Source organism: Eleutherodactylus coqui, chromosome 8, assembly GCF_035609145.1.
Source record: "Eleutherodactylus coqui strain aEleCoq1 chromosome 8, aEleCoq1.hap1, whole genome shotgun sequence".
NCBI lineage: Eukaryota > Metazoa > Chordata > Amphibia > Anura > Eleutherodactylidae > Eleutherodactylus > Eleutherodactylus coqui.
In genome coordinates, this window is record NC_089844.1 from 19,475,522 (window position 1) to 19,493,997 (window position 18,476).

At 47.3% G+C, this 18,476-nt stretch overlaps 1 protein-coding gene across 1 annotated transcript in view; it reads right to left on the reverse strand.

Annotated features, from left to right (window-relative positions):
• The window catches only part of SLC35F5 (solute carrier family 35 member F5), a 47,826-nt gene extending 30,615 nt beyond the window's left edge, over nt 1-17,211 (reverse strand). The window contains exons 1-10 of the mRNA XM_066575246.1: nt 17,113-17,211; nt 13,664-13,715; nt 11,052-11,195; nt 6,049-6,192; nt 4,464-4,526; nt 4,234-4,318; nt 1,320-1,510; nt 1,030-1,111; nt 830-917; nt 657-721 (exon numbers count right to left, since the gene is read on the reverse strand). Coding sequence (XP_066431343.1) covers nt 657-721; nt 830-917; nt 1,030-1,111; nt 1,320-1,510; nt 4,234-4,318; nt 4,464-4,526; nt 6,049-6,192; nt 11,052-11,168 — 835 coding nt within the window. The 5' untranslated portion in view covers nt 11,169-11,195; nt 13,664-13,715; nt 17,113-17,211. The remainder of the gene's footprint in view (nt 1-656; nt 722-829; nt 918-1,029; nt 1,112-1,319; nt 1,511-4,233; nt 4,319-4,463; nt 4,527-6,048; nt 6,193-11,051; nt 11,196-13,663; nt 13,716-17,112) is intronic.
• Between the last annotated feature and the right edge of the window lie 1,265 nt (nt 17,212-18,476).

Consider the following 18,476-nt stretch of genomic DNA (forward strand, 5'->3'; position numbering starts at 1 on the left):
CAGTGTCACAGGAGAGCCCAGATTGAGGGATCTACTGGGCAGTGTCACAGGAGAGCCCAGATTGAGGGATCTACTGGGCAGTGTCACAGGAGAGCCCAGATTGAGGGATCTACTGGGCAGTGTCACAGGAGAGCCCAGATTGAGGGATCTACTGGGCAGTGTCACAGAAGAGCCCAGATTGAGGGATCTACTGGGCAGTGCCACAGGAGAGCCCAGATTGAGGGATCTACTGGGCAGTGTCACAGGAGAGCCCAGATTGAGGGATCTACTGGGCAGTGTCACAGGAGAGCCCAGATTGAGGAATCTACTGGGCAGTGTCACAGAAGAGCCCAGATTGAGGGATCTACTGGGCAGTGTCACAGAAGAGCCCAGATTGAGGGATCAACTGGGCAGTGTCACAGAAGAGCCCACATTGAGGGATCTACTGGGCAGTGTCACAGAAGAGCCCAGATTGAGGGATCTACTGGGCAGTGTCATAGGAGAGCCCAGATTGAGGGATCTACTGGGCAGTGTCACAAGAGAGCCCAGATTGAGAGATCTACTGGGCAGTGTCACAGGAGAGCCCAGATTGTGGGATCTACTACACAGTCTAGTTAAATGGGAGCATCCAGATACAATTTTACAGAAAATAATGAAAGACGGCTCATGGACTTCACCTATGGTGTCCTTATCTCTGGAGTTTTCAGATCCTGATAAGCTGACGAGCACCACACCGCCAATACTGTGAACAAAAAGAACGAGGGAGGATGTGAGATGGGGAGGATAGGGAGCACATCATACTGTTCAATACGATAGGGATGTCAACATCAACAAGAGAATCGCCATTCACCTCAAGACAACAGCCAGTAATTTAGAGAGAGTGAACCGGTCGCCACTGTTACTGGGAAAGATGGATGCCAGGATCAGAGTAAAAAGACCTGAAATAAAGACCGCAGCTTCAGAATGATGGCGCCCTCCACTGGCCATGCAGCCACTCAGATCGCTGAGTTACAAACAGTCCATCAATGAGTAAATAGTCTGTGAACCCACCTGACGTAGACGAGATGATGTTCACAATGGCGACCTGCGTTGCAGACAGCGCCTCCTGGTAGGAGTAATTGGCCAAGAACCACTGTGAAGAAGAAGGAGCAAAATGCAGCTGATCACAGAGAATACAGAGGGACATCCACCAATGCTGACCAGGGATGAACATACACACCAAGTCATCCAAAGGACATCATTCAGCATTTACTACATCACCCCGAGGCTCTTCCCACAGCGACAGACGGCTGATGTCAGAAAGCAAACACGGGAGACGATCACAAAGTCACAACTCTTACCACAAAACAGAAGAAGAAACTAATCTTGGCTACTTGGCAGATGGTGAATTTTCCGCTCGCTCTCAGCCCTGACTCGCTGTCTCTGACTGGCGGGTGCGACATGCGGGATAATTTGGCTTCCAGTGCCTGACTTGACGGGAGCTGACGGACTTCCATTAAGTTACTGAACCGGACACGTGGCTTCTTGGCAGCTAGAAATGAAAATGCATAGTATAAATCCAAACAAATGTGTACGGAGGAAGCAGAACCGGACTCCTAGCAAGTGACCAGCAACCAGAAGTGACCCCAGTGGATGATCTACTACACAATGCAAAGCCTAAGGAGACCCTGATACACAGTATCTGATAGGTAACCCTTCCCTCACACATCAGCATGAATGGAACACTAAAATCCCAGTAATCCCATCCCTTGCCATCTCACTTACATCCCATAAATGAGTAGCGCTTTCCCTGGCAAGAATGTATCTCAAATGTCCTTACAGGGAGGCACTTCAGTAGCGGAAGACATACGAGATACGTCCTTGCTACTAGCGACTCTCTCAGGCTGCATTGCAGCTAGATCAACAATCTTGCTTTTGTTTAAAGTCAAACATCGTGGCTTTAAGACAAGACTGGGACTGTGGTTGTAACTGCTATACAGTTTGACGTTGAGCATATTGAAGTGGAAGCTGCATATACTTGCAACTCTCACTCTCGACTGTGTTTCTACAGGCTAGATTATAGTGGTCAGCGTTATCAGTCTTGTTATAAAACAATGCCAAGACTGATGTTCTAGCTGCAATATAGCCTGAGATACAGCAAGTATCCTCCCCTCTACAGCCAGCATGGAGGAGAGGCACAGATCCTCCTGTCTGTTCCTGTATAACTATATGTGGTTATCTAATCACCCCTATGCACCTTATTTAGCTGTTATTGAATCCACAACCCAGATGATGTTTACAAATGTTAGTATCATGGCATGAAGTCAGTTGCACAAATAGTAGCACTATACACAAACATCAAAAAATGTATACATTTTGTACAGCCCCTATCCTGTCTGTACACATCTTTAGTGCAATACATGCTGTATGTTTTAGTATATATCAGACAACTGAAAGAAGCAGTGCAAAACATGGAGGGAGGAACGACTAAACGGCTAACAACAACGTTTCAGAAGCAATATCTGTCAAACGTTCTATGTACTAGATTACTAGAGAGGAGGTCTGGATGTAGAGAAATATATCATCCTAGCAAAAGTAAGTGAACACCTGAGCACGAATCACTATATTTATTTCCATCTGTTAATATTTAGTGGGGCTCCTTTGGCCCTAATCATAATGGATACTCTCCATGGCACACTTTCTAGTAATGTCTGGTATTTTCCTCTGTTCTTCCTGCAAACGTCTGAGGAATTCTTTCAAAGAAGATGCATCGGCCCCTGTGTAATGATGAAAGGCAGAAAGTTCTATGGAGTGACGAATCACACCACTCCTTCTTCACATCCGATGGACGTACCTGAGTGTGGAGGATCCTGGGGAACGGCTTTCACCTGACTGTGTTTTGCCAATAGTTAAGTACAGCAAAATTTTTCCACTTAATTAAAAAAAAAAAAAACTAATTTAGAAATTGATGGCAGCAACACACCTCACAAAAGTAAGGAATCAAATTGATAGAGTTTTGTGAATGACATCCCATTCTTGGATTCTAGCGGCTCCACAATCCTCGGTCGTCTTTGCTAGATTTTTTGTTTTATAATGCGCCAAATAGTTTCTATTGGTGAAAGGTTCAGCGCTCGGACTCTTCTTTTTTGGAGCCATGCTGTTGTGATGGATGCAGGGTGTGGTTTAGCATGGTCTTACTGAAATATACAAGACCTTCCCTGGCAGAGATGTTGTCTGGATGTTGTTCTATAACCTCTATATACCGTCAGCATTGGATAGTGCCTGTCAGGATGTGTGCGCTGCCCGTGCCATAGGCACTAATACAACCCCAGACCGTCACGGATGCAGAACTGTGCGCTGATAACAGGCTGGATGGTCTCTCTTATTAAGTCCACAGGATACGGCGTCCGTGGTTTCCAAAAAGAATTTCAAATTTTGATCAAACTGACCACAGAACAGTTTTCCATTTTGCTTCAGTCCGTTTTAAATGAGCTTTGGTCTAGAGAAGACGCCGATGCTTCTGTCTTCTTTGCATGATACAGCTTTAACTTGCATTTGTGCATTGTACGATGAATAGTATTCACAGAGAAGGATTCCTGGAAGTGTTCCTGAGCCCAAGTAGTGATTTGGATTATAGAATCATGCCTGTTTTTAATGCAGCGCCGCCTGAGGGCCCGTAGATCTCGAGCATCCAATATTGCCCGTCAGCCTTGTCCCTTGTGCACGTGAAGGTCTCCAGATTCTCTTGATGATATTGTGGTCTGTAGATGTTGGGATATTTACAGTCAATTTTCCGTTGAACAGTTTTTAGATGCAGCTTTTCACAGATTGGTGACCTCTGACCATCTTTGCTTCTGAGAGACTCGGCCTCTCTAATATGCTCTTTTTATACACAGTCATGTGACTTAATTGAAAATTGACCCTTCAGCTGTTTTTCGTTATTATCACTTACTTTTCCAGCCTTTTGTTACACCTGTCCAAACTTTTTTGAGTTTGTTGCTGCCATCAATTTCTAAATGTTATTTTGTAAAAATGAAATGGAAAAATGTCTCCCCTCCCCCCCGCCTCTGATATGTTCTACTGTGAATAAAATATGGTTATGTGAGATTTCCAAATCTTTTTTTCTTTACATTTAAAACAGCTTTCCAATTATTTTGGAATTGGGAAGGACAAAGTATTTGCTGCACCAGAACTGCGTCGCAGCTAGAATCCCCGGGGATTAATTCTCGAGAACCCCGCGGGAGACTTGTGTACGGTGCGTGATGTTCTACTCACATTGCTCATTATTCTGATTTTTTAGTGTGAGGATCTTTTCATTCTGCAGGTCATGAAACTTGACGGGAACGTAGAGAGGCTCGCTCTGCAGGAAAGATGGTAGAAGAAAGGGGGTCAGATTACAGCAACTTGTAAGGCCACAGAATAACTTTCTTCATGTGTCCTCGACTGTCCACCATTACAGGGCTCCCTGAACGGATTCTGAGGAGCTCTACGGGTTATTTCCTTACCAGGGTATGATTCACATTGTTGTCGGCTGTGCATGCTGGAAAGTAAGCTTCGGCATCTGCAAACTAAGAAGGAAATGCAGATTTAAGAGCTGAGAAAATCATCATTCGAGTCATCCTTGCACCGACTTCTGCTCATTACAAGGACACAATCAATAAAAACCGAAGATGAAGACCAAGGAACTAAAACCGCAGCTCCTGAACTCTGCTGCACCTCGTCTACTGTCTCAACCGCTCTCGTCAGCCCCTTCATCAGCCATCCGTCACCCCAAAATGTAATTAATCATCCCCACTCATATACACTAGAAACAAGACTTCTCTCGTGTTGCCCCTTCCTTCTGGAAATCTCTCCCTCACTCCATCCAACATTTTCTAAACTTCTAAACGATTACCGAAAACTTACCTCAAGTGTGACCTCCTAACTAAAGGGTCCTCCAAGCAGGTCTCGAACCGATATAGCTAAAGCTGCTAACTAGAATACTGACCTCTTGTATCTCCCTTTATAGACTGTAAGCTCCTATGGTCAGAACTCCTACTTCTCCCCATCCTGTAAGCTTCCAGTTTTGGGTCAAACTTTGCTAAAAGTTTGGTTAAGCGCAAACCCAAACGTCAAGCGGGGGTTCAGCCGAGATGAAACGCTAAAATTCTTGTTTTTCTTTTAGAAAGGATAAAAAAGGAGAAGCAAAATCTTTCTCCATCTTTTTTCTTTTTCTTCATTACCTTTGTCTTAAGACCATCTCAAAAGTACTTAGGTCACCTAGCGGTGTATCTAAGAGTGTTATACAGGCCTTCTATGGCTCTCAGTGTTATATACTAGTTTTAGGGGTATGGATGAAGTTCCGGTTTGGTTCAAACCGATTCAGACCGAACTGAACTTTTTGTCTGAATTCGGTGAACCGGGGCGAACTGAACTTTGGGAAATGTCGCTCATCACTAGTCAGAACTCTTGCTCTTCCTCCATCTCCTCTTTATAGATTGTACGCTCCTATGGTCATGACTCTTACTCCTCCCCTAGCTTTTGTATATCCTGCCTCTTGAAGACTGTAAGCTCCTATGGTCAGGACTGCATCTCCTCCTTATACAGGGTTTGTGAGAATGCTTCACAGAAGTGTATTTTGCAGGTCAACATAAGCGATGCTGCTGACAAGGGGTCAACATGTTACATGACCCACACATTCTATGTGACACGTCAAGCAGGCTATGTATGACTGTGTTGTAAAACGGATTCAATAAACATGTATGCAGACTGTATGGAGACTTTTGACTCCTGTAGATTGTAAGCTCCTATGGACAGCTCTCTTAATCGTCCACCACCTTTTGTATCTCCTGCTTCTTATGGTCTGTCCTTTTATCTCTTGCACCCTCAGTTATCAGACCATGTACTGCACAAACACAGAAATGGGGGAGCCACATGCCAACTGTGGGGTGCGAACAGGGTGATACACCTACTACAGCGCCCCCAGCGCCTCGTCCCTGGTACCCCCCTCAGACCCAGAGTGACCCCCTTGTTACTGAAGGATGCCATATAATACAGGGATTATTTACGGAGTCCTCTTAGACCGCACAGGAACGCTGCAGACAAACTCACCAGAGTGGAGCGTCTCCCTCGTAGGCGTTTGGTGCACTGCTGTCTCCACGGCCGCCAGACCAAGAATCCCAACAGATACAAGACAAACATGGACGTCTTCGCAAAAGTGCTGAAAAACGGTTTGTTGAACTCCTGAAATATGTACTGAAATTAAAGAAAGAGGCGAATGAGAGACGGACAGACGGAGGGTCAGCAGATCGTTGGATAATCAACTTGTACTGTAAAGACGCAAAGCAGAGGAGACGCCAGACATCTGCAGCGGCTTCATCCATGTCCTCAGCACTTTTCTAAGAAATATGCAAGGAAAATGAAGAGGTTACATCTGCAGCGCCACACCAGCACTACCACCGCTCAGACATCTACTAGAGGTTACATCTGTAGCACCACACCAGCACTACCACCGCTCAGACCTCTACTAGAGGTGTCCTCTGTAGCACCACACCGGCACTACCACCGCTCAGACATCTACTAGAGGTGTCCTCTGTAGCACCACACTGGCACTACCACAGCTCAAACCTCTACTAGAGGTGTCCTCTGTAGCACCACACCGGCACTACCACCGCTCAGACATCTACTAGAGGTGTCCTCTGTAGCACCGCACCGTTACTACCACAGCTCAGACATCTATTGGGGTGTCCTCTGTAGCGCCGCAGCGGCACTACCACCACTCAGAAATCTACTAGAGGAGTCCTCTGTAGCGCCGCACCGCCACTATCACCGCTCAGACCTCTACTAGAGGTGTCCTCTGTACCACCACACCGGCACTACCACCGCTCAGACATCTACTAGAGGTGTCCCCTGTAGCACCACACCGGCACTACCACCGCTCAGACCTCTACTAGAGGTGTCCTCTGTAGCACCACACCGGCACTACCACCGCTCAGACATCTACTAGAGGTGTCCCCTGTAGCACCACACCGGCACTACCACCGCTCAGACCTCTACTAGAGGTGTCCTCTGTAGCACCACACCGGCACTACCACTGCTCAGACATCTATTAGAGATGTCCTCTGTAGCACCGCACTGGCACTACCATCGCTCAGACCTCTACTAGAGGTATCCTCTGTGGCACCGCACTGTTACTACCACCGCTCGGACATCTACTAAAGGTGTCCTCTGCGGCACCACACCGTTACTACCACCGCTCAGACATCTACTAGAGGTGTCCTCTGTAGTACTGCACTGTTACTACCACCGCTCAGACATCTACTAGAGATGTCCTCTGTAGCACCGCATCGGCACTACCACCGCTCAGGCCTCTACTAGAGGTGTCCTCTGTGGCACCGCACTGTTACTACCACTGCTCGGACATCTACTAGAGGTGTCCTCTGTAGCGCCACACCAGCACTACCACCGCTCAGACATCTACTAGAGGTGTCTCTGTAGCACCACACCAGCACTACCACCGCTAGGTGTCCTCTGTAGTGCCGCACCAGCACTACCACCGCTCAGACATCTACTAGAGGTGTCCTCTGTAGCACCGCACCGGCACTACCACCGCTCAGACATTAACTAGTGGTGTCCTCTGTAATACCGCACCGCCACTATCACCGCTCAGACATCTACTAGAGGGGTCCTCTGTACGCCACCCCGCCACTATCACAGCTCAGAAATCTACTAGAGGTGTCCTCTGTAGCGCCGCACTGGCACTACCATTGCTCAGACATCTACTAGAGGTGTCCTCTGTAGCACTGCACCGTTACTACCACAGCTCAAACATCTATCGGGGTGTCCTCTGTAGTGCCGCACCGACACTACCACCGCTCAGACATCTACTAGGAGTGTCCTCTGTAGCGCCGCACCAGCACTACCACCGCTCAGACATCTACTAGAGGTGTCCTCTGTAGCACTGCACCGTTACTACCACAGCTCAAACATCTATCGGGGTGTCCTCTGTAGCGCCGCACCGGCACTACCACCACTCAGAAATCTACTAGAGGTGTCCTCTGTAGTGCCGCACCGACACTACCACCGCTCAGACATCTACTAGGAGTGTCCTCTGTAGCACCGCACCGCCACTACCACCGCTCAGAAATCTACTAGAGGTGTCCTCTGTAGCACCGCACCGCCACTACCACCGCTCAGACATCTACTAGAGGTGTCCTCTGTAGCACCACACCTCTAGTAGATGTCTGAGCGGTGATAGTAACAGTGCGGTGCTACAGAGGACACCTCTAGTAGATGTCCAAGCAGTGGTAGTATTAGTGCGGTGCCACAGAGGATACCTCTAGTAGAGGTCTGAGCGGTGGTAGTGCCAGTGCGGTGCTACAGAGGACATCTCTAGTAGATGTCTGAGCAGTGGAAGTGCCGGTGTGGTGCTACAGGGGACACCTGTAGTGGAGGTCTGAGCGGTGAAGCACCACAGCGGAACTACCATTGCTTAACCATCTACCAGAGATGTCCTCTGTAGCACCGCACTTGGACTACCACCATTCAGACATCTTTTACAGGTGTCCTCTGTAGCGCCGCAGCGGCACTACCACCGCTCAGACATCTACTAGAGGTGTCCTCTGTAGCGCCGCAGCGGCACTACCACCGCTCAGACATCTACTAGAGGTGTCCTCTGTAGCGCCGCAGCGACACTACCACCGCTCAGACATCTACTAGAGGTGTCCTCTTTAGCATTACACTGGCACTACCACCGCTCAGACATCTACTAGAGGTGTCCTCTGTAGCACCACACCGGCACTACCACCGCTCAGACATCTACTAGAGGTGTCCTCTGTAGCACCACACCGGCACTACCACCGCTCATACATCTACTAGAGGTGTCCTCTGTAGCACCACACTGGCACTACCATCGCTCAGACATCTACTAGAGGTGTCCTCTGTAGCACCACACTGGCACTACCATCGCTCAGACATCTACTAGAGGTGTCCTCTGTAGCACCACACCGGCACTACCACCGCTCAGACATTTACTAGAGGTGTCTCTGTAGCACCGCACTGCCACCACCACCGCTCACAGGATTGTGACCCAATTCCACTCCATACACAGCATACGATGGCCGATTGTGACAACTGACACACACTGGCCCGCAACGGCCGTGATCAGCGATCATGCTACCATGTTTCCCCGAAAATCTAACCTATCTTGATTTTTGGGGAGGCTTGAAATATAAGCCTTACCTAGACTACATAAAAAAAGGAATACATTAGCAAGCAGGTACTTTTTGCACTCCTCTGCGCTTCTTGCCTTTATCGGCCGCTGAGAGAAGATCACTTCCTGGTTGCGGCATTCATAAATACCGCCTCCAGGAAGCGATGGCTCTGATTGGCTGAATAGCGCTCACTGAACCAACACGATGGCTGTGATTGACTGACTGAGCACCGGTCGAAGAAGCAATCAGAGCCGCCATGTTGTGGAGGCGGCATTTATGAATTAAGTTCCATGAATGTGATGGAGATTTGTTTAATATCAGAGGTATTGACAAAATTTAAATCAGCACTAGAGGGGAAGAATAAACAAAAATCATAATAATTCTTGCCCCAAAGGAATGGAGATGGATTTATACTCTTAACCCTTTCCAATCCATTTATTTTTTCTCATCCATTCTCCCCAGCTCCAAATAAATTGGAGCTGGGGAGAATGGACGAGAACAAAATACATTTTCCCTCCACCCTCCTGAACTGACAAGAGTTCAGGAGGGTGCAGGTGCTCACTGCACCATGGGGAGGCCCGCTTACCTGTCCGGCGTCTTCCGCATTCCCCCTTCTGCCTCCTGGCTCGGTGATCCTGTGACCACTGGGGTCATGTGGCACCCGGTGGTCACATGATCGCCGGGTCGGGAGGCAGAAGGGAGAATGCGGAAGACGCCGGACATGTAAGCAGGCCCCCCCACAGTGCAGGCTCCCGGCTCGGCATTCATGCGACCGCTGGGGGTCAGGTAACACTGGCGGTCACATGATCGCCGGCCGGAATCTCTGTGCATTACATAACGCTAATTGAGCGCTATGTACTGTGTAAAGGAGAAGGCAGAAAGGGTTAAAAACCCTTTCTGCCTTCTCCTCGGGGGTCCTCGATGAGGATCAGTGCAGGAGTGCATCTGCACCTGATGTGTCTGATGATCGGGTGCAGATGCACTCCTGCACTGCAGTGTCGGGCCTGCCCCGACATCGGAGCTGTGGAGGGAAATGATGATGTCGGGGCAGGCCCGACATTGGATTGGAAAGGGTTAATACATTTAATACTTGTGGCCTAAATCAGTACGTCAGCTTCGTTCCATTTTTGTGGAGCCTCTCATTCGATCTGACGTCACCATTTTTGTATGGCGTTTTTCTGATATTTTTCATATATGTACAGCAGTCTTTTTTCCTCATTTTAGCGGTTTGTGTCGTCCTGATCGGTCCTGTTGGTCCAGTTGATCTAGCTGTATTGGTCTCATGTTTTTTCTTCGTCTCTCTCCTTGATATACATGTATCACCCTGTGCTATTTGTTTTCCATCTCGCAGGTGATGAACCAAATGCAACATACGATGGATTCGTTTGGCTTGTTTTTGGGTGGGCGTTCAGCCCCTTATTCACTTACTGTTTTTTCACTGATGTATATATTTTTGGATACTATTTCTTTTCTTTTCACTTTTGCACTGCACTCGGGGCGCACTGTGTGACACTTTATTTCTGTCTTTTTGAAAATCATTGTATCTAGATTTTTTTTATGTTTTAGAATATTATTCACATATTTATGATTGTTTCAATGTTTTTGGTCCATATAGTGGTCAGCGCTTGTAACTGCAGGCACAGCTCTCATTGAAATCAATAAAAGCTGCTCCTGCAGTTACAAGCGCCAGCCACTACACAGAGGTCGGCGCAGAGGCTCTGTGCTTTTGTGGTGCTGACAGCATGCGCCTGCTCAGCTGATCGGTCGGGGTCCCGAGCGATCAACTATTGAGGACCTATCCTAAGGATAGGTCATCAGTACTATTCTCCCTGGAAAACCCCTTTAAGGGGTTAATAATGCATTGAAGCTCCACACAGACAACACGATTGTTTCCTCACTCACAGAAGTCAACTCTGAAGAAGCCACCCAGATGATGTCCACCAGTAACAGGATCAGTATTCCCAGCACCAGGCGTCTGCGCGGCAAGCTGGAGCTGCCAGTAGAAAGCACGCGATTCATAATGTCAACCCAACCACGTGCCACCAGCTGTAAAGGAAGAGGGAGATGGGATTACAGAGAAGCCCAAGAGTCACAAAGTCCGGCAGCCCGACCGACAGGATCAATACTAACTCATCAGTCTCATCCATAAAGCTTCCACAGAGCTGCACCGCCCTGTATATCCCTCTCATCTGTCTACCGCTAACCCATGCTCTCCGCTCTCGTAATGATCTCAGACTACGCTCCTCCATAATTCGAACCTCCCCCTCCAGGACTTCTCCCGAGCTGCACCAGTTCTCTGGAATGCGCTACCTCATACAAACAACTTATCACCGATAACCACAGTTATGAGTGCGCCCTAAAAACACATCTCTGTAGGGAGGCCGATCACATCCGCTAATTGAACTATTCTCCATATACCTCTCTACTACATTCTCCCGACGGAGCCTGATCAATTCATCCATCAGTATCCCCCACACACCCTAATGCACCCCATGTCTCTAAATACACACACACACGATGGCTGACCATCATGCAGAACAAGCACTGTAAGCTCTTTTGTGTCCCCCTATTTCCTCATCGACTGTAAGCTCGTGTCCCCCCTATTTCCTCATCGACTGTAAGCTCGTGTCCCCCCTATTTCCTCATCGACTGTAAGCTCGTGTCCCCCCTATTTCCTCATCGACTGTAAGCTCGTGTCCCCCCCTATTTCCTCATCGACTGTAAGCTCGTGTCCCCCCCTATTTCCTCATCGACTGTAAGCTCGTGTCCCCCCCTATTTCCTCATCGACTGTAAGCTCGTGTCCCCCCTATTTCCTCATCGACTGTAAGCTCGTGTCCCCCCTATTTCCTCATCGACTGTAAGCTCGTGTCCCCCCCTATTTCCTCATAGACTGTAAGCTCGTGTCCCCTCCTGTTTCCTCATAGACTGTAAGCTCGTGTCCTCCCCTATTTCCCCATAGACTGTAAGCTCGTGCCCCCCTATTTCCTCATAGACTGTAAGCTTGTGTCCCCCCATTTCCTCATAGACTGTAAGCTTGTGTCCCACTATTTCCTCATAGACTGTAAGCTTGTGTCCCACTATTTCCTCATAGACTGTAAGCTCGTGTCCCCCTATTTCCTCATAGATTGTAAGCTCGTGTCCCCCTATTTCCTTATAGACTGTAAGCTCGTGTCCCCCTATTTCCTCATAGACTGTAAGCTCGTGTCCCACTATTTCCTCATAGACTAAGGTCGTGTCCCACTATTTCCTCAGACTGTAAGCTTGTGTCCCACTATTTCCTCATAGACTGTAAGCTCGTGTCCCACCATTTCCTCATAGACTGTAAGCTCGTGTCCCACCATTTCCTCATAGACTGTAAGCTCGTGTCCCACCATTTCCTCATAGACTGTAAGCTCGTGTCCCCCTATTTCCTCATAGACTGTAAGCTCGTGTCCCCCTATTTCTTCATAGATTGTAAGCTCGTGTCCCCCTAAGCTCGTGGGGGGGGGGGGGGCAATACTTGGGATCCCTGCTGTCTGAAGTGGCCGTGTGAGCGCTGCAGCCACTTTACTACATCCCAGGCACAGCGCCGTACCTTGTATAGTGGCTGGATCTGGTAGTGCTCATCAGAGTGCTGCGGTCTCTTCAAGCAGCTGATGCGTGGGGGTCCTGAGTGGCAGAACCCCACCAATATCTTAGTCCCGAAAACCCCTTTAAATCTAGATAGTAGGAGTGACGACTTAGAACGGTCGGATTTTTCTATTTTAGAATCCATTGGCGGTTTTGGATTGAAAAACTGCATTAATAAATGTGAATGTGTCCGGAAGGTGCTGCGGCTGATCCGTGTACGGCTATATACTGTGATTATATATATATATATATATATATATATATATATATACATATATATACATATATATATATATACATATATATATATATACATATATATATATATACATATATACACACACACGTGCTGCAGTCCCCTACAAATTATGTACCCCATTTTAGGCTGTATCTACACACCACCTACCACATCTATATACATTCTATATGTAATCCATGATATATACACACAGCACCATCCCTGTATACGTGCCACATATACTGTATATACAGTTCTATATAACTGCTATAAGTAACCTATACTAGATTGTACAAACACACCACCACATATATATCTCACGCACTATGATATATACACCACCCCTGAAATACCCTGCACTCCTTATATTTACACGCCCCGCATATATGTGATACATACTAAATATACGCACACGATTTACATGCTTTCGCCCCGTACCGCGGCCTTCTGTGGGTCCTCATACACCCGTCGGGCCTCATTAATGAGAGCGTCCTGAGCTGCACGCACGTCCTTACAATACGGGAAAATCAGACAATATTGTCCCAAACCAATCAGAGCCGGACGGACATCCCTATAGAGCGGGGGCAGGGTGACGCGTATTCATTCGCACGTTGCAGCCAGACAGGGACCCCCTTCTCCAGCAGCCCTCGTACAGGAGTCGGTTACCTTCTGACACGCACTGCGTCTGAGCCGGACGACAATCACCGCGCTGCAGCATCTGTATGGAAATAGAAGCACAACGTAAGTGGAAGCGACAGCCGTAGAATCCGGGGGGGGAACCCCTACAGGAGCGCCGCGTATCTAACAGGTATGAACAGTGGTTATACGTCACATATAGGGCACATATACAGGATGCGACAGGTATGAGCAATGCGTACAAGTCACATACAGGATACATATTCAATATATACAGGATGTGACAGGTGTGCGCAATGCTTACTCAACACTTATAGGATATATACAAGGTGTGACTTCAAGGAGTAGAGAGTATATCTATACTGTTAAGGTCATATATAAAAGACATATACAGGATGTGAAGTTTGCATATATCACATACAGGAGACATATACAGGGTGTGACTGGCATGAGCATTGTGTATACCTCACATAGAGGTGGCATATACACTGTATACAGGATATGACAGGTATGAGCCGTGTGTATACATCACATATAGGTGACATATACACTGTATACAGGATATGACAGGTATGAGCCGTGTGTATACATCACATATAGGTGACATATACACTGTATACAGGATATGACAGGTATGAGCCGTGTGTATACATCACATATAGGTGACATATACACTGTATACAGGATATGACAGGTATGAGCCGTGTGTATACATCACATATAGGTGACATATATAGTGTATATACAGGATGTGACAGCAATGAGCAGTGTGTATACCTCACATATAGGAGACATATACAGGATGTGACAGGTATGAGCAGTGTCTATACCTCACATATAGGTGACATACAGGATGTGACAGGTATGAGCAGTGTGTATACCTCACATATAGGTGACATATACAGGATGTGACGGGTATGAGCAGTGAGTATACCTCACATAAAGAGGACATATACAGGATGTGACAGGTATGAGCAGTGTGTTTACTTTACATGTAGGAGACATATACAGGATGTGACAGGTATAAGCAGCGGGTATACCTCACATATAGGTGACATATACAGTATACGACAGGTATGAGCAGTGTGTATACCTCAAATATAGGTGACATATACAGGATGTGACAGGTATGAGCAGTGTCTATACCTCACATATAGGTGACATATAAAGTATATACAGGATGTGACAGGTATGAGCCGTGTGTATACCTCACATATAGGTGACATATACAGTATACGACAGGTATGAGCAGTGTGTATACCTCAAATATAGGTGACATATACAGGATGTGACAGGTATGAGCAGTGTGTATACCTCACATATAGGTGACATATACAGGATGTGACAGGTATGAGCAGTGTGTATACCTCACATATAGGTGACATATACAGGATTAAACAGGTATGAGCAGTGTGGATACCTCACATATAGGTGACATATACAGGATGTGACAGGTATGAGCAGTGTGGATACCTCACATATAGGTGACATATACAGGATGTGACAGGTATGAACAGTGTGTATACCTCACATATAGGTGACACATACAGGATGTGACAGGTATGAGCAGTGTGTATACCTCACATATAGGTGACATATACAGGATGTGACAGGTATAAGCAGTGTGTATACCTCACATATAGGTGACATATACAGGATGTGACAGGTATGAGCAGTGTCTATACCTCACATATAGGTGACATATACAGGATGTGACAGGTATGAGCAGTGTCTATACCTCACATATAGGTGACATATACAGGATGTGACAGGTATGAGCAGTGTGTATACGTCACATATAGGTGACATATACAGTGTATACAGTATGTGAAAGGAATGAGCAGTGTGTATACCTCACATATAGGTGACATATACAGGATTAAACAGGTATGAGCAGTGTGTATACCTCACATATAGGTGACATATACGGGATGTGACAGGTATGAACAGTGTGTATACCTAGCATATGGGTGACATATACAGTATATACACAGGATGTGATAGGTATGAGCAGCGGGTATACCTCACATATAAGTGACATATACAGTATATACGGGATGTGACAGGTATGAGCAGTGTGTACAGCTCACATATAGGAGACATACAGTATATATACAGGATGTGACAGGTATGAGCAGTGTGTATACCTCACATATAGGTGACATATACAGGATGTGACGGGTATGAGCAGTGTGTATACCTCACATATAGGTGACATATACAGGATGTGACCGGTATGAGCAGTGTGTATACCTCACATATAGGTGACATATACAGGATGTGACAGGTATGAACAGTGTGTATACCTCACATATAGGTGACATATACAGGATTAAACAGGTATGAGCAGTGTGTATACCTCACATATAGGTGACATATACAGTATATACAGGATGTGATAGGTATGAGCAGTGAGTATACCTCACATATAGGTGACATATACAGGATGTGACAGGTATGAACAGTGTGTATACCTCACATATAGGTGACATATACAGGATGTGACAGGTATGAACAGTGTGTATACCTCACATATAGGTGACATATACAGGATGTGACAGGTATGAACAGTGTGTATACCTCACATATAGGTGACATATACAGGATGTGACAGCAATGAGCAGTGTGTATACCTCACATATAGGTGACATATACAGTATATAGGGGATGTGACAGGTATGAGCAGTGTGTATAGCTCACAAATAAGTGACATATACAGTATATAGGGGATGTGACAGGTATGAGCAGTGTGTATAGCTCACATATAGGTGACATATACAGTATATATACAGGATGGGACAGGTATGAGCGGTGTGTATACCTCACATATAGGTGACATATACAGGATGTGACAGGTAAGAGCAGTGTGTATACCTCACATATAGGTGACATATACCGTATATAGGGGATGTGACAGGTATGAGCAGTGTGTATAGCTCACATATAGGTGACATATACAGGATTAAACAGGTATGAGCAGTGTGTATACCTCACATATAGGTGACATATACAGTATATACAGGATGTGACAGGTATGAGCAGTGTGTATAGCTCACATATAGGTGACATATGCAGTGTATACAGGATGTGACAGGTATGAGCAGTGTGTATAGCTCACATATAGGTGACATATACAGTATATACGGGATGTGACAGGTATGAGCAGTGTGTATAGCTCACATATAGGTGACATATACAGTATATACGGGATGTGACAGGTATGAGCAGTGTGTATACCTCACATATAGGTGACATATACAGGATGTGACAGGTATGAGCAGTGTGTATACCTCACATATAGGAGAGATACCCATCACGTGACACATATAACAGTGCACGGGTCCCATATGGGTAATCTACATACATTGCATGTGTGACCGGCACGCAGGGGGTGTATATTTATGCCATACAGATCCCATGTATACGGTATATATCATGCAGGGGGTGTATACTTATGGCACTCTCCCCCCTCCGCTCACCTGGCCTCCTGTCGGTACCGGACACCCCAGTGTGAGGCTCCGCTCTCCACCGCTGATCTCCGGTGACACTTCCGGGTATCAGTCCGGACTCAACTCTCGCGAGACTCGCAGCAGCGGGGAGACTGGGCATGCGCGGTCATAACGAAGGCGTATGAGAGCTGCGTCCACGCGCAGTACCTCCGGTGTACCACCTGCGGGCGGGGGCGCTAGTGAGCGGGGAGGGCGGTAGTCTGTCCTTCAGTGCAGACACAGTCAGCAGTAATGTGCAGTACAATGTATGAGAAGTGCGCGGCGCGTTCTACCGGCTGTCCGCGGGCGATGCGGTATCACGCGCGAAGCTCCGCCGCAGGAGCCGCTGCCGAATTTCCGCCGGTCAGCCCTATCTAAAAGAAAGGCTGACTGCGGAGAATTGGGGCAATTTGCAGCATGCTGTGAATCGCCCGCCGCAAGTGGCGAATCGCAATGATTCTCCGCTTGTGAACTGGTGCCGCGCTGAAGCCATGAACAGGGGGCCTTCCACAGGAATTCCGCAGCGTTTATCGCGCAGTTGGCCCGGTCGGTGCGTTCACACGGGGAGAATACACTGCGGAAAAGTCCGCCTCACATCAGAAAACATGGCGGCAGCCGGTAGGGGCCGCCGAGCCACTGGCAAGGTGATGCAGAAGTGGAGTCACCTGACCAGCCGCGCAGCGCGAACTAGAGCCTGCGGGGGTCTGCGGCGACAGCGCCATGTATGCGGCGAGGGGAGCGATGCCGGTTTATATGCAGAAATGCTGTGGAATTTGTCAGCATTTACCGCAGCGGAAAATCCGCACGTTCCGCCCCGCGAGCGTTTCCTCAATACGCAAAATCCACATGCAGAATGTCAACATGGAGCAGCCAGTTCCAGCGCGTTCCCGCATCAAGAAGTGGCGGCGCTTCTGTGTAGTTCCCACGTTGTTTTTATATTCCATATACGGATTCTGCCCATTGGCAGCGCAAATTCTGCATGCGGAGCTGCGATGTCTGCAGGGGTGCATTTCACCTAAATTCCACCTCAAAACCCCGACGTTCTGCCGCAGTAATCGTCACGGAGCCGCGCACGGCTTTAGCCCCATCAGGGATGTGAACACGCTGGAATTCGCCACAGAAACTGCGCCATTGTTTCGTGGTTTTTGTTAATGGGCAAATTCCATTTTCCGTGTCAGGATTCCACGCTTTGATCTCAGCCATCGACAAAGCAAATTCCGCCACAAATCTCGCACGTTTTCCTCAGCCGTGTTGAAACGGCGTTACCGCAAAAAAAAATCCTCAGCGGAAGAGAATCGGCACGTTTTCCAGTCTCCGGGACGCTTTACTTATTGCGGATTTCCACTGATAATTCG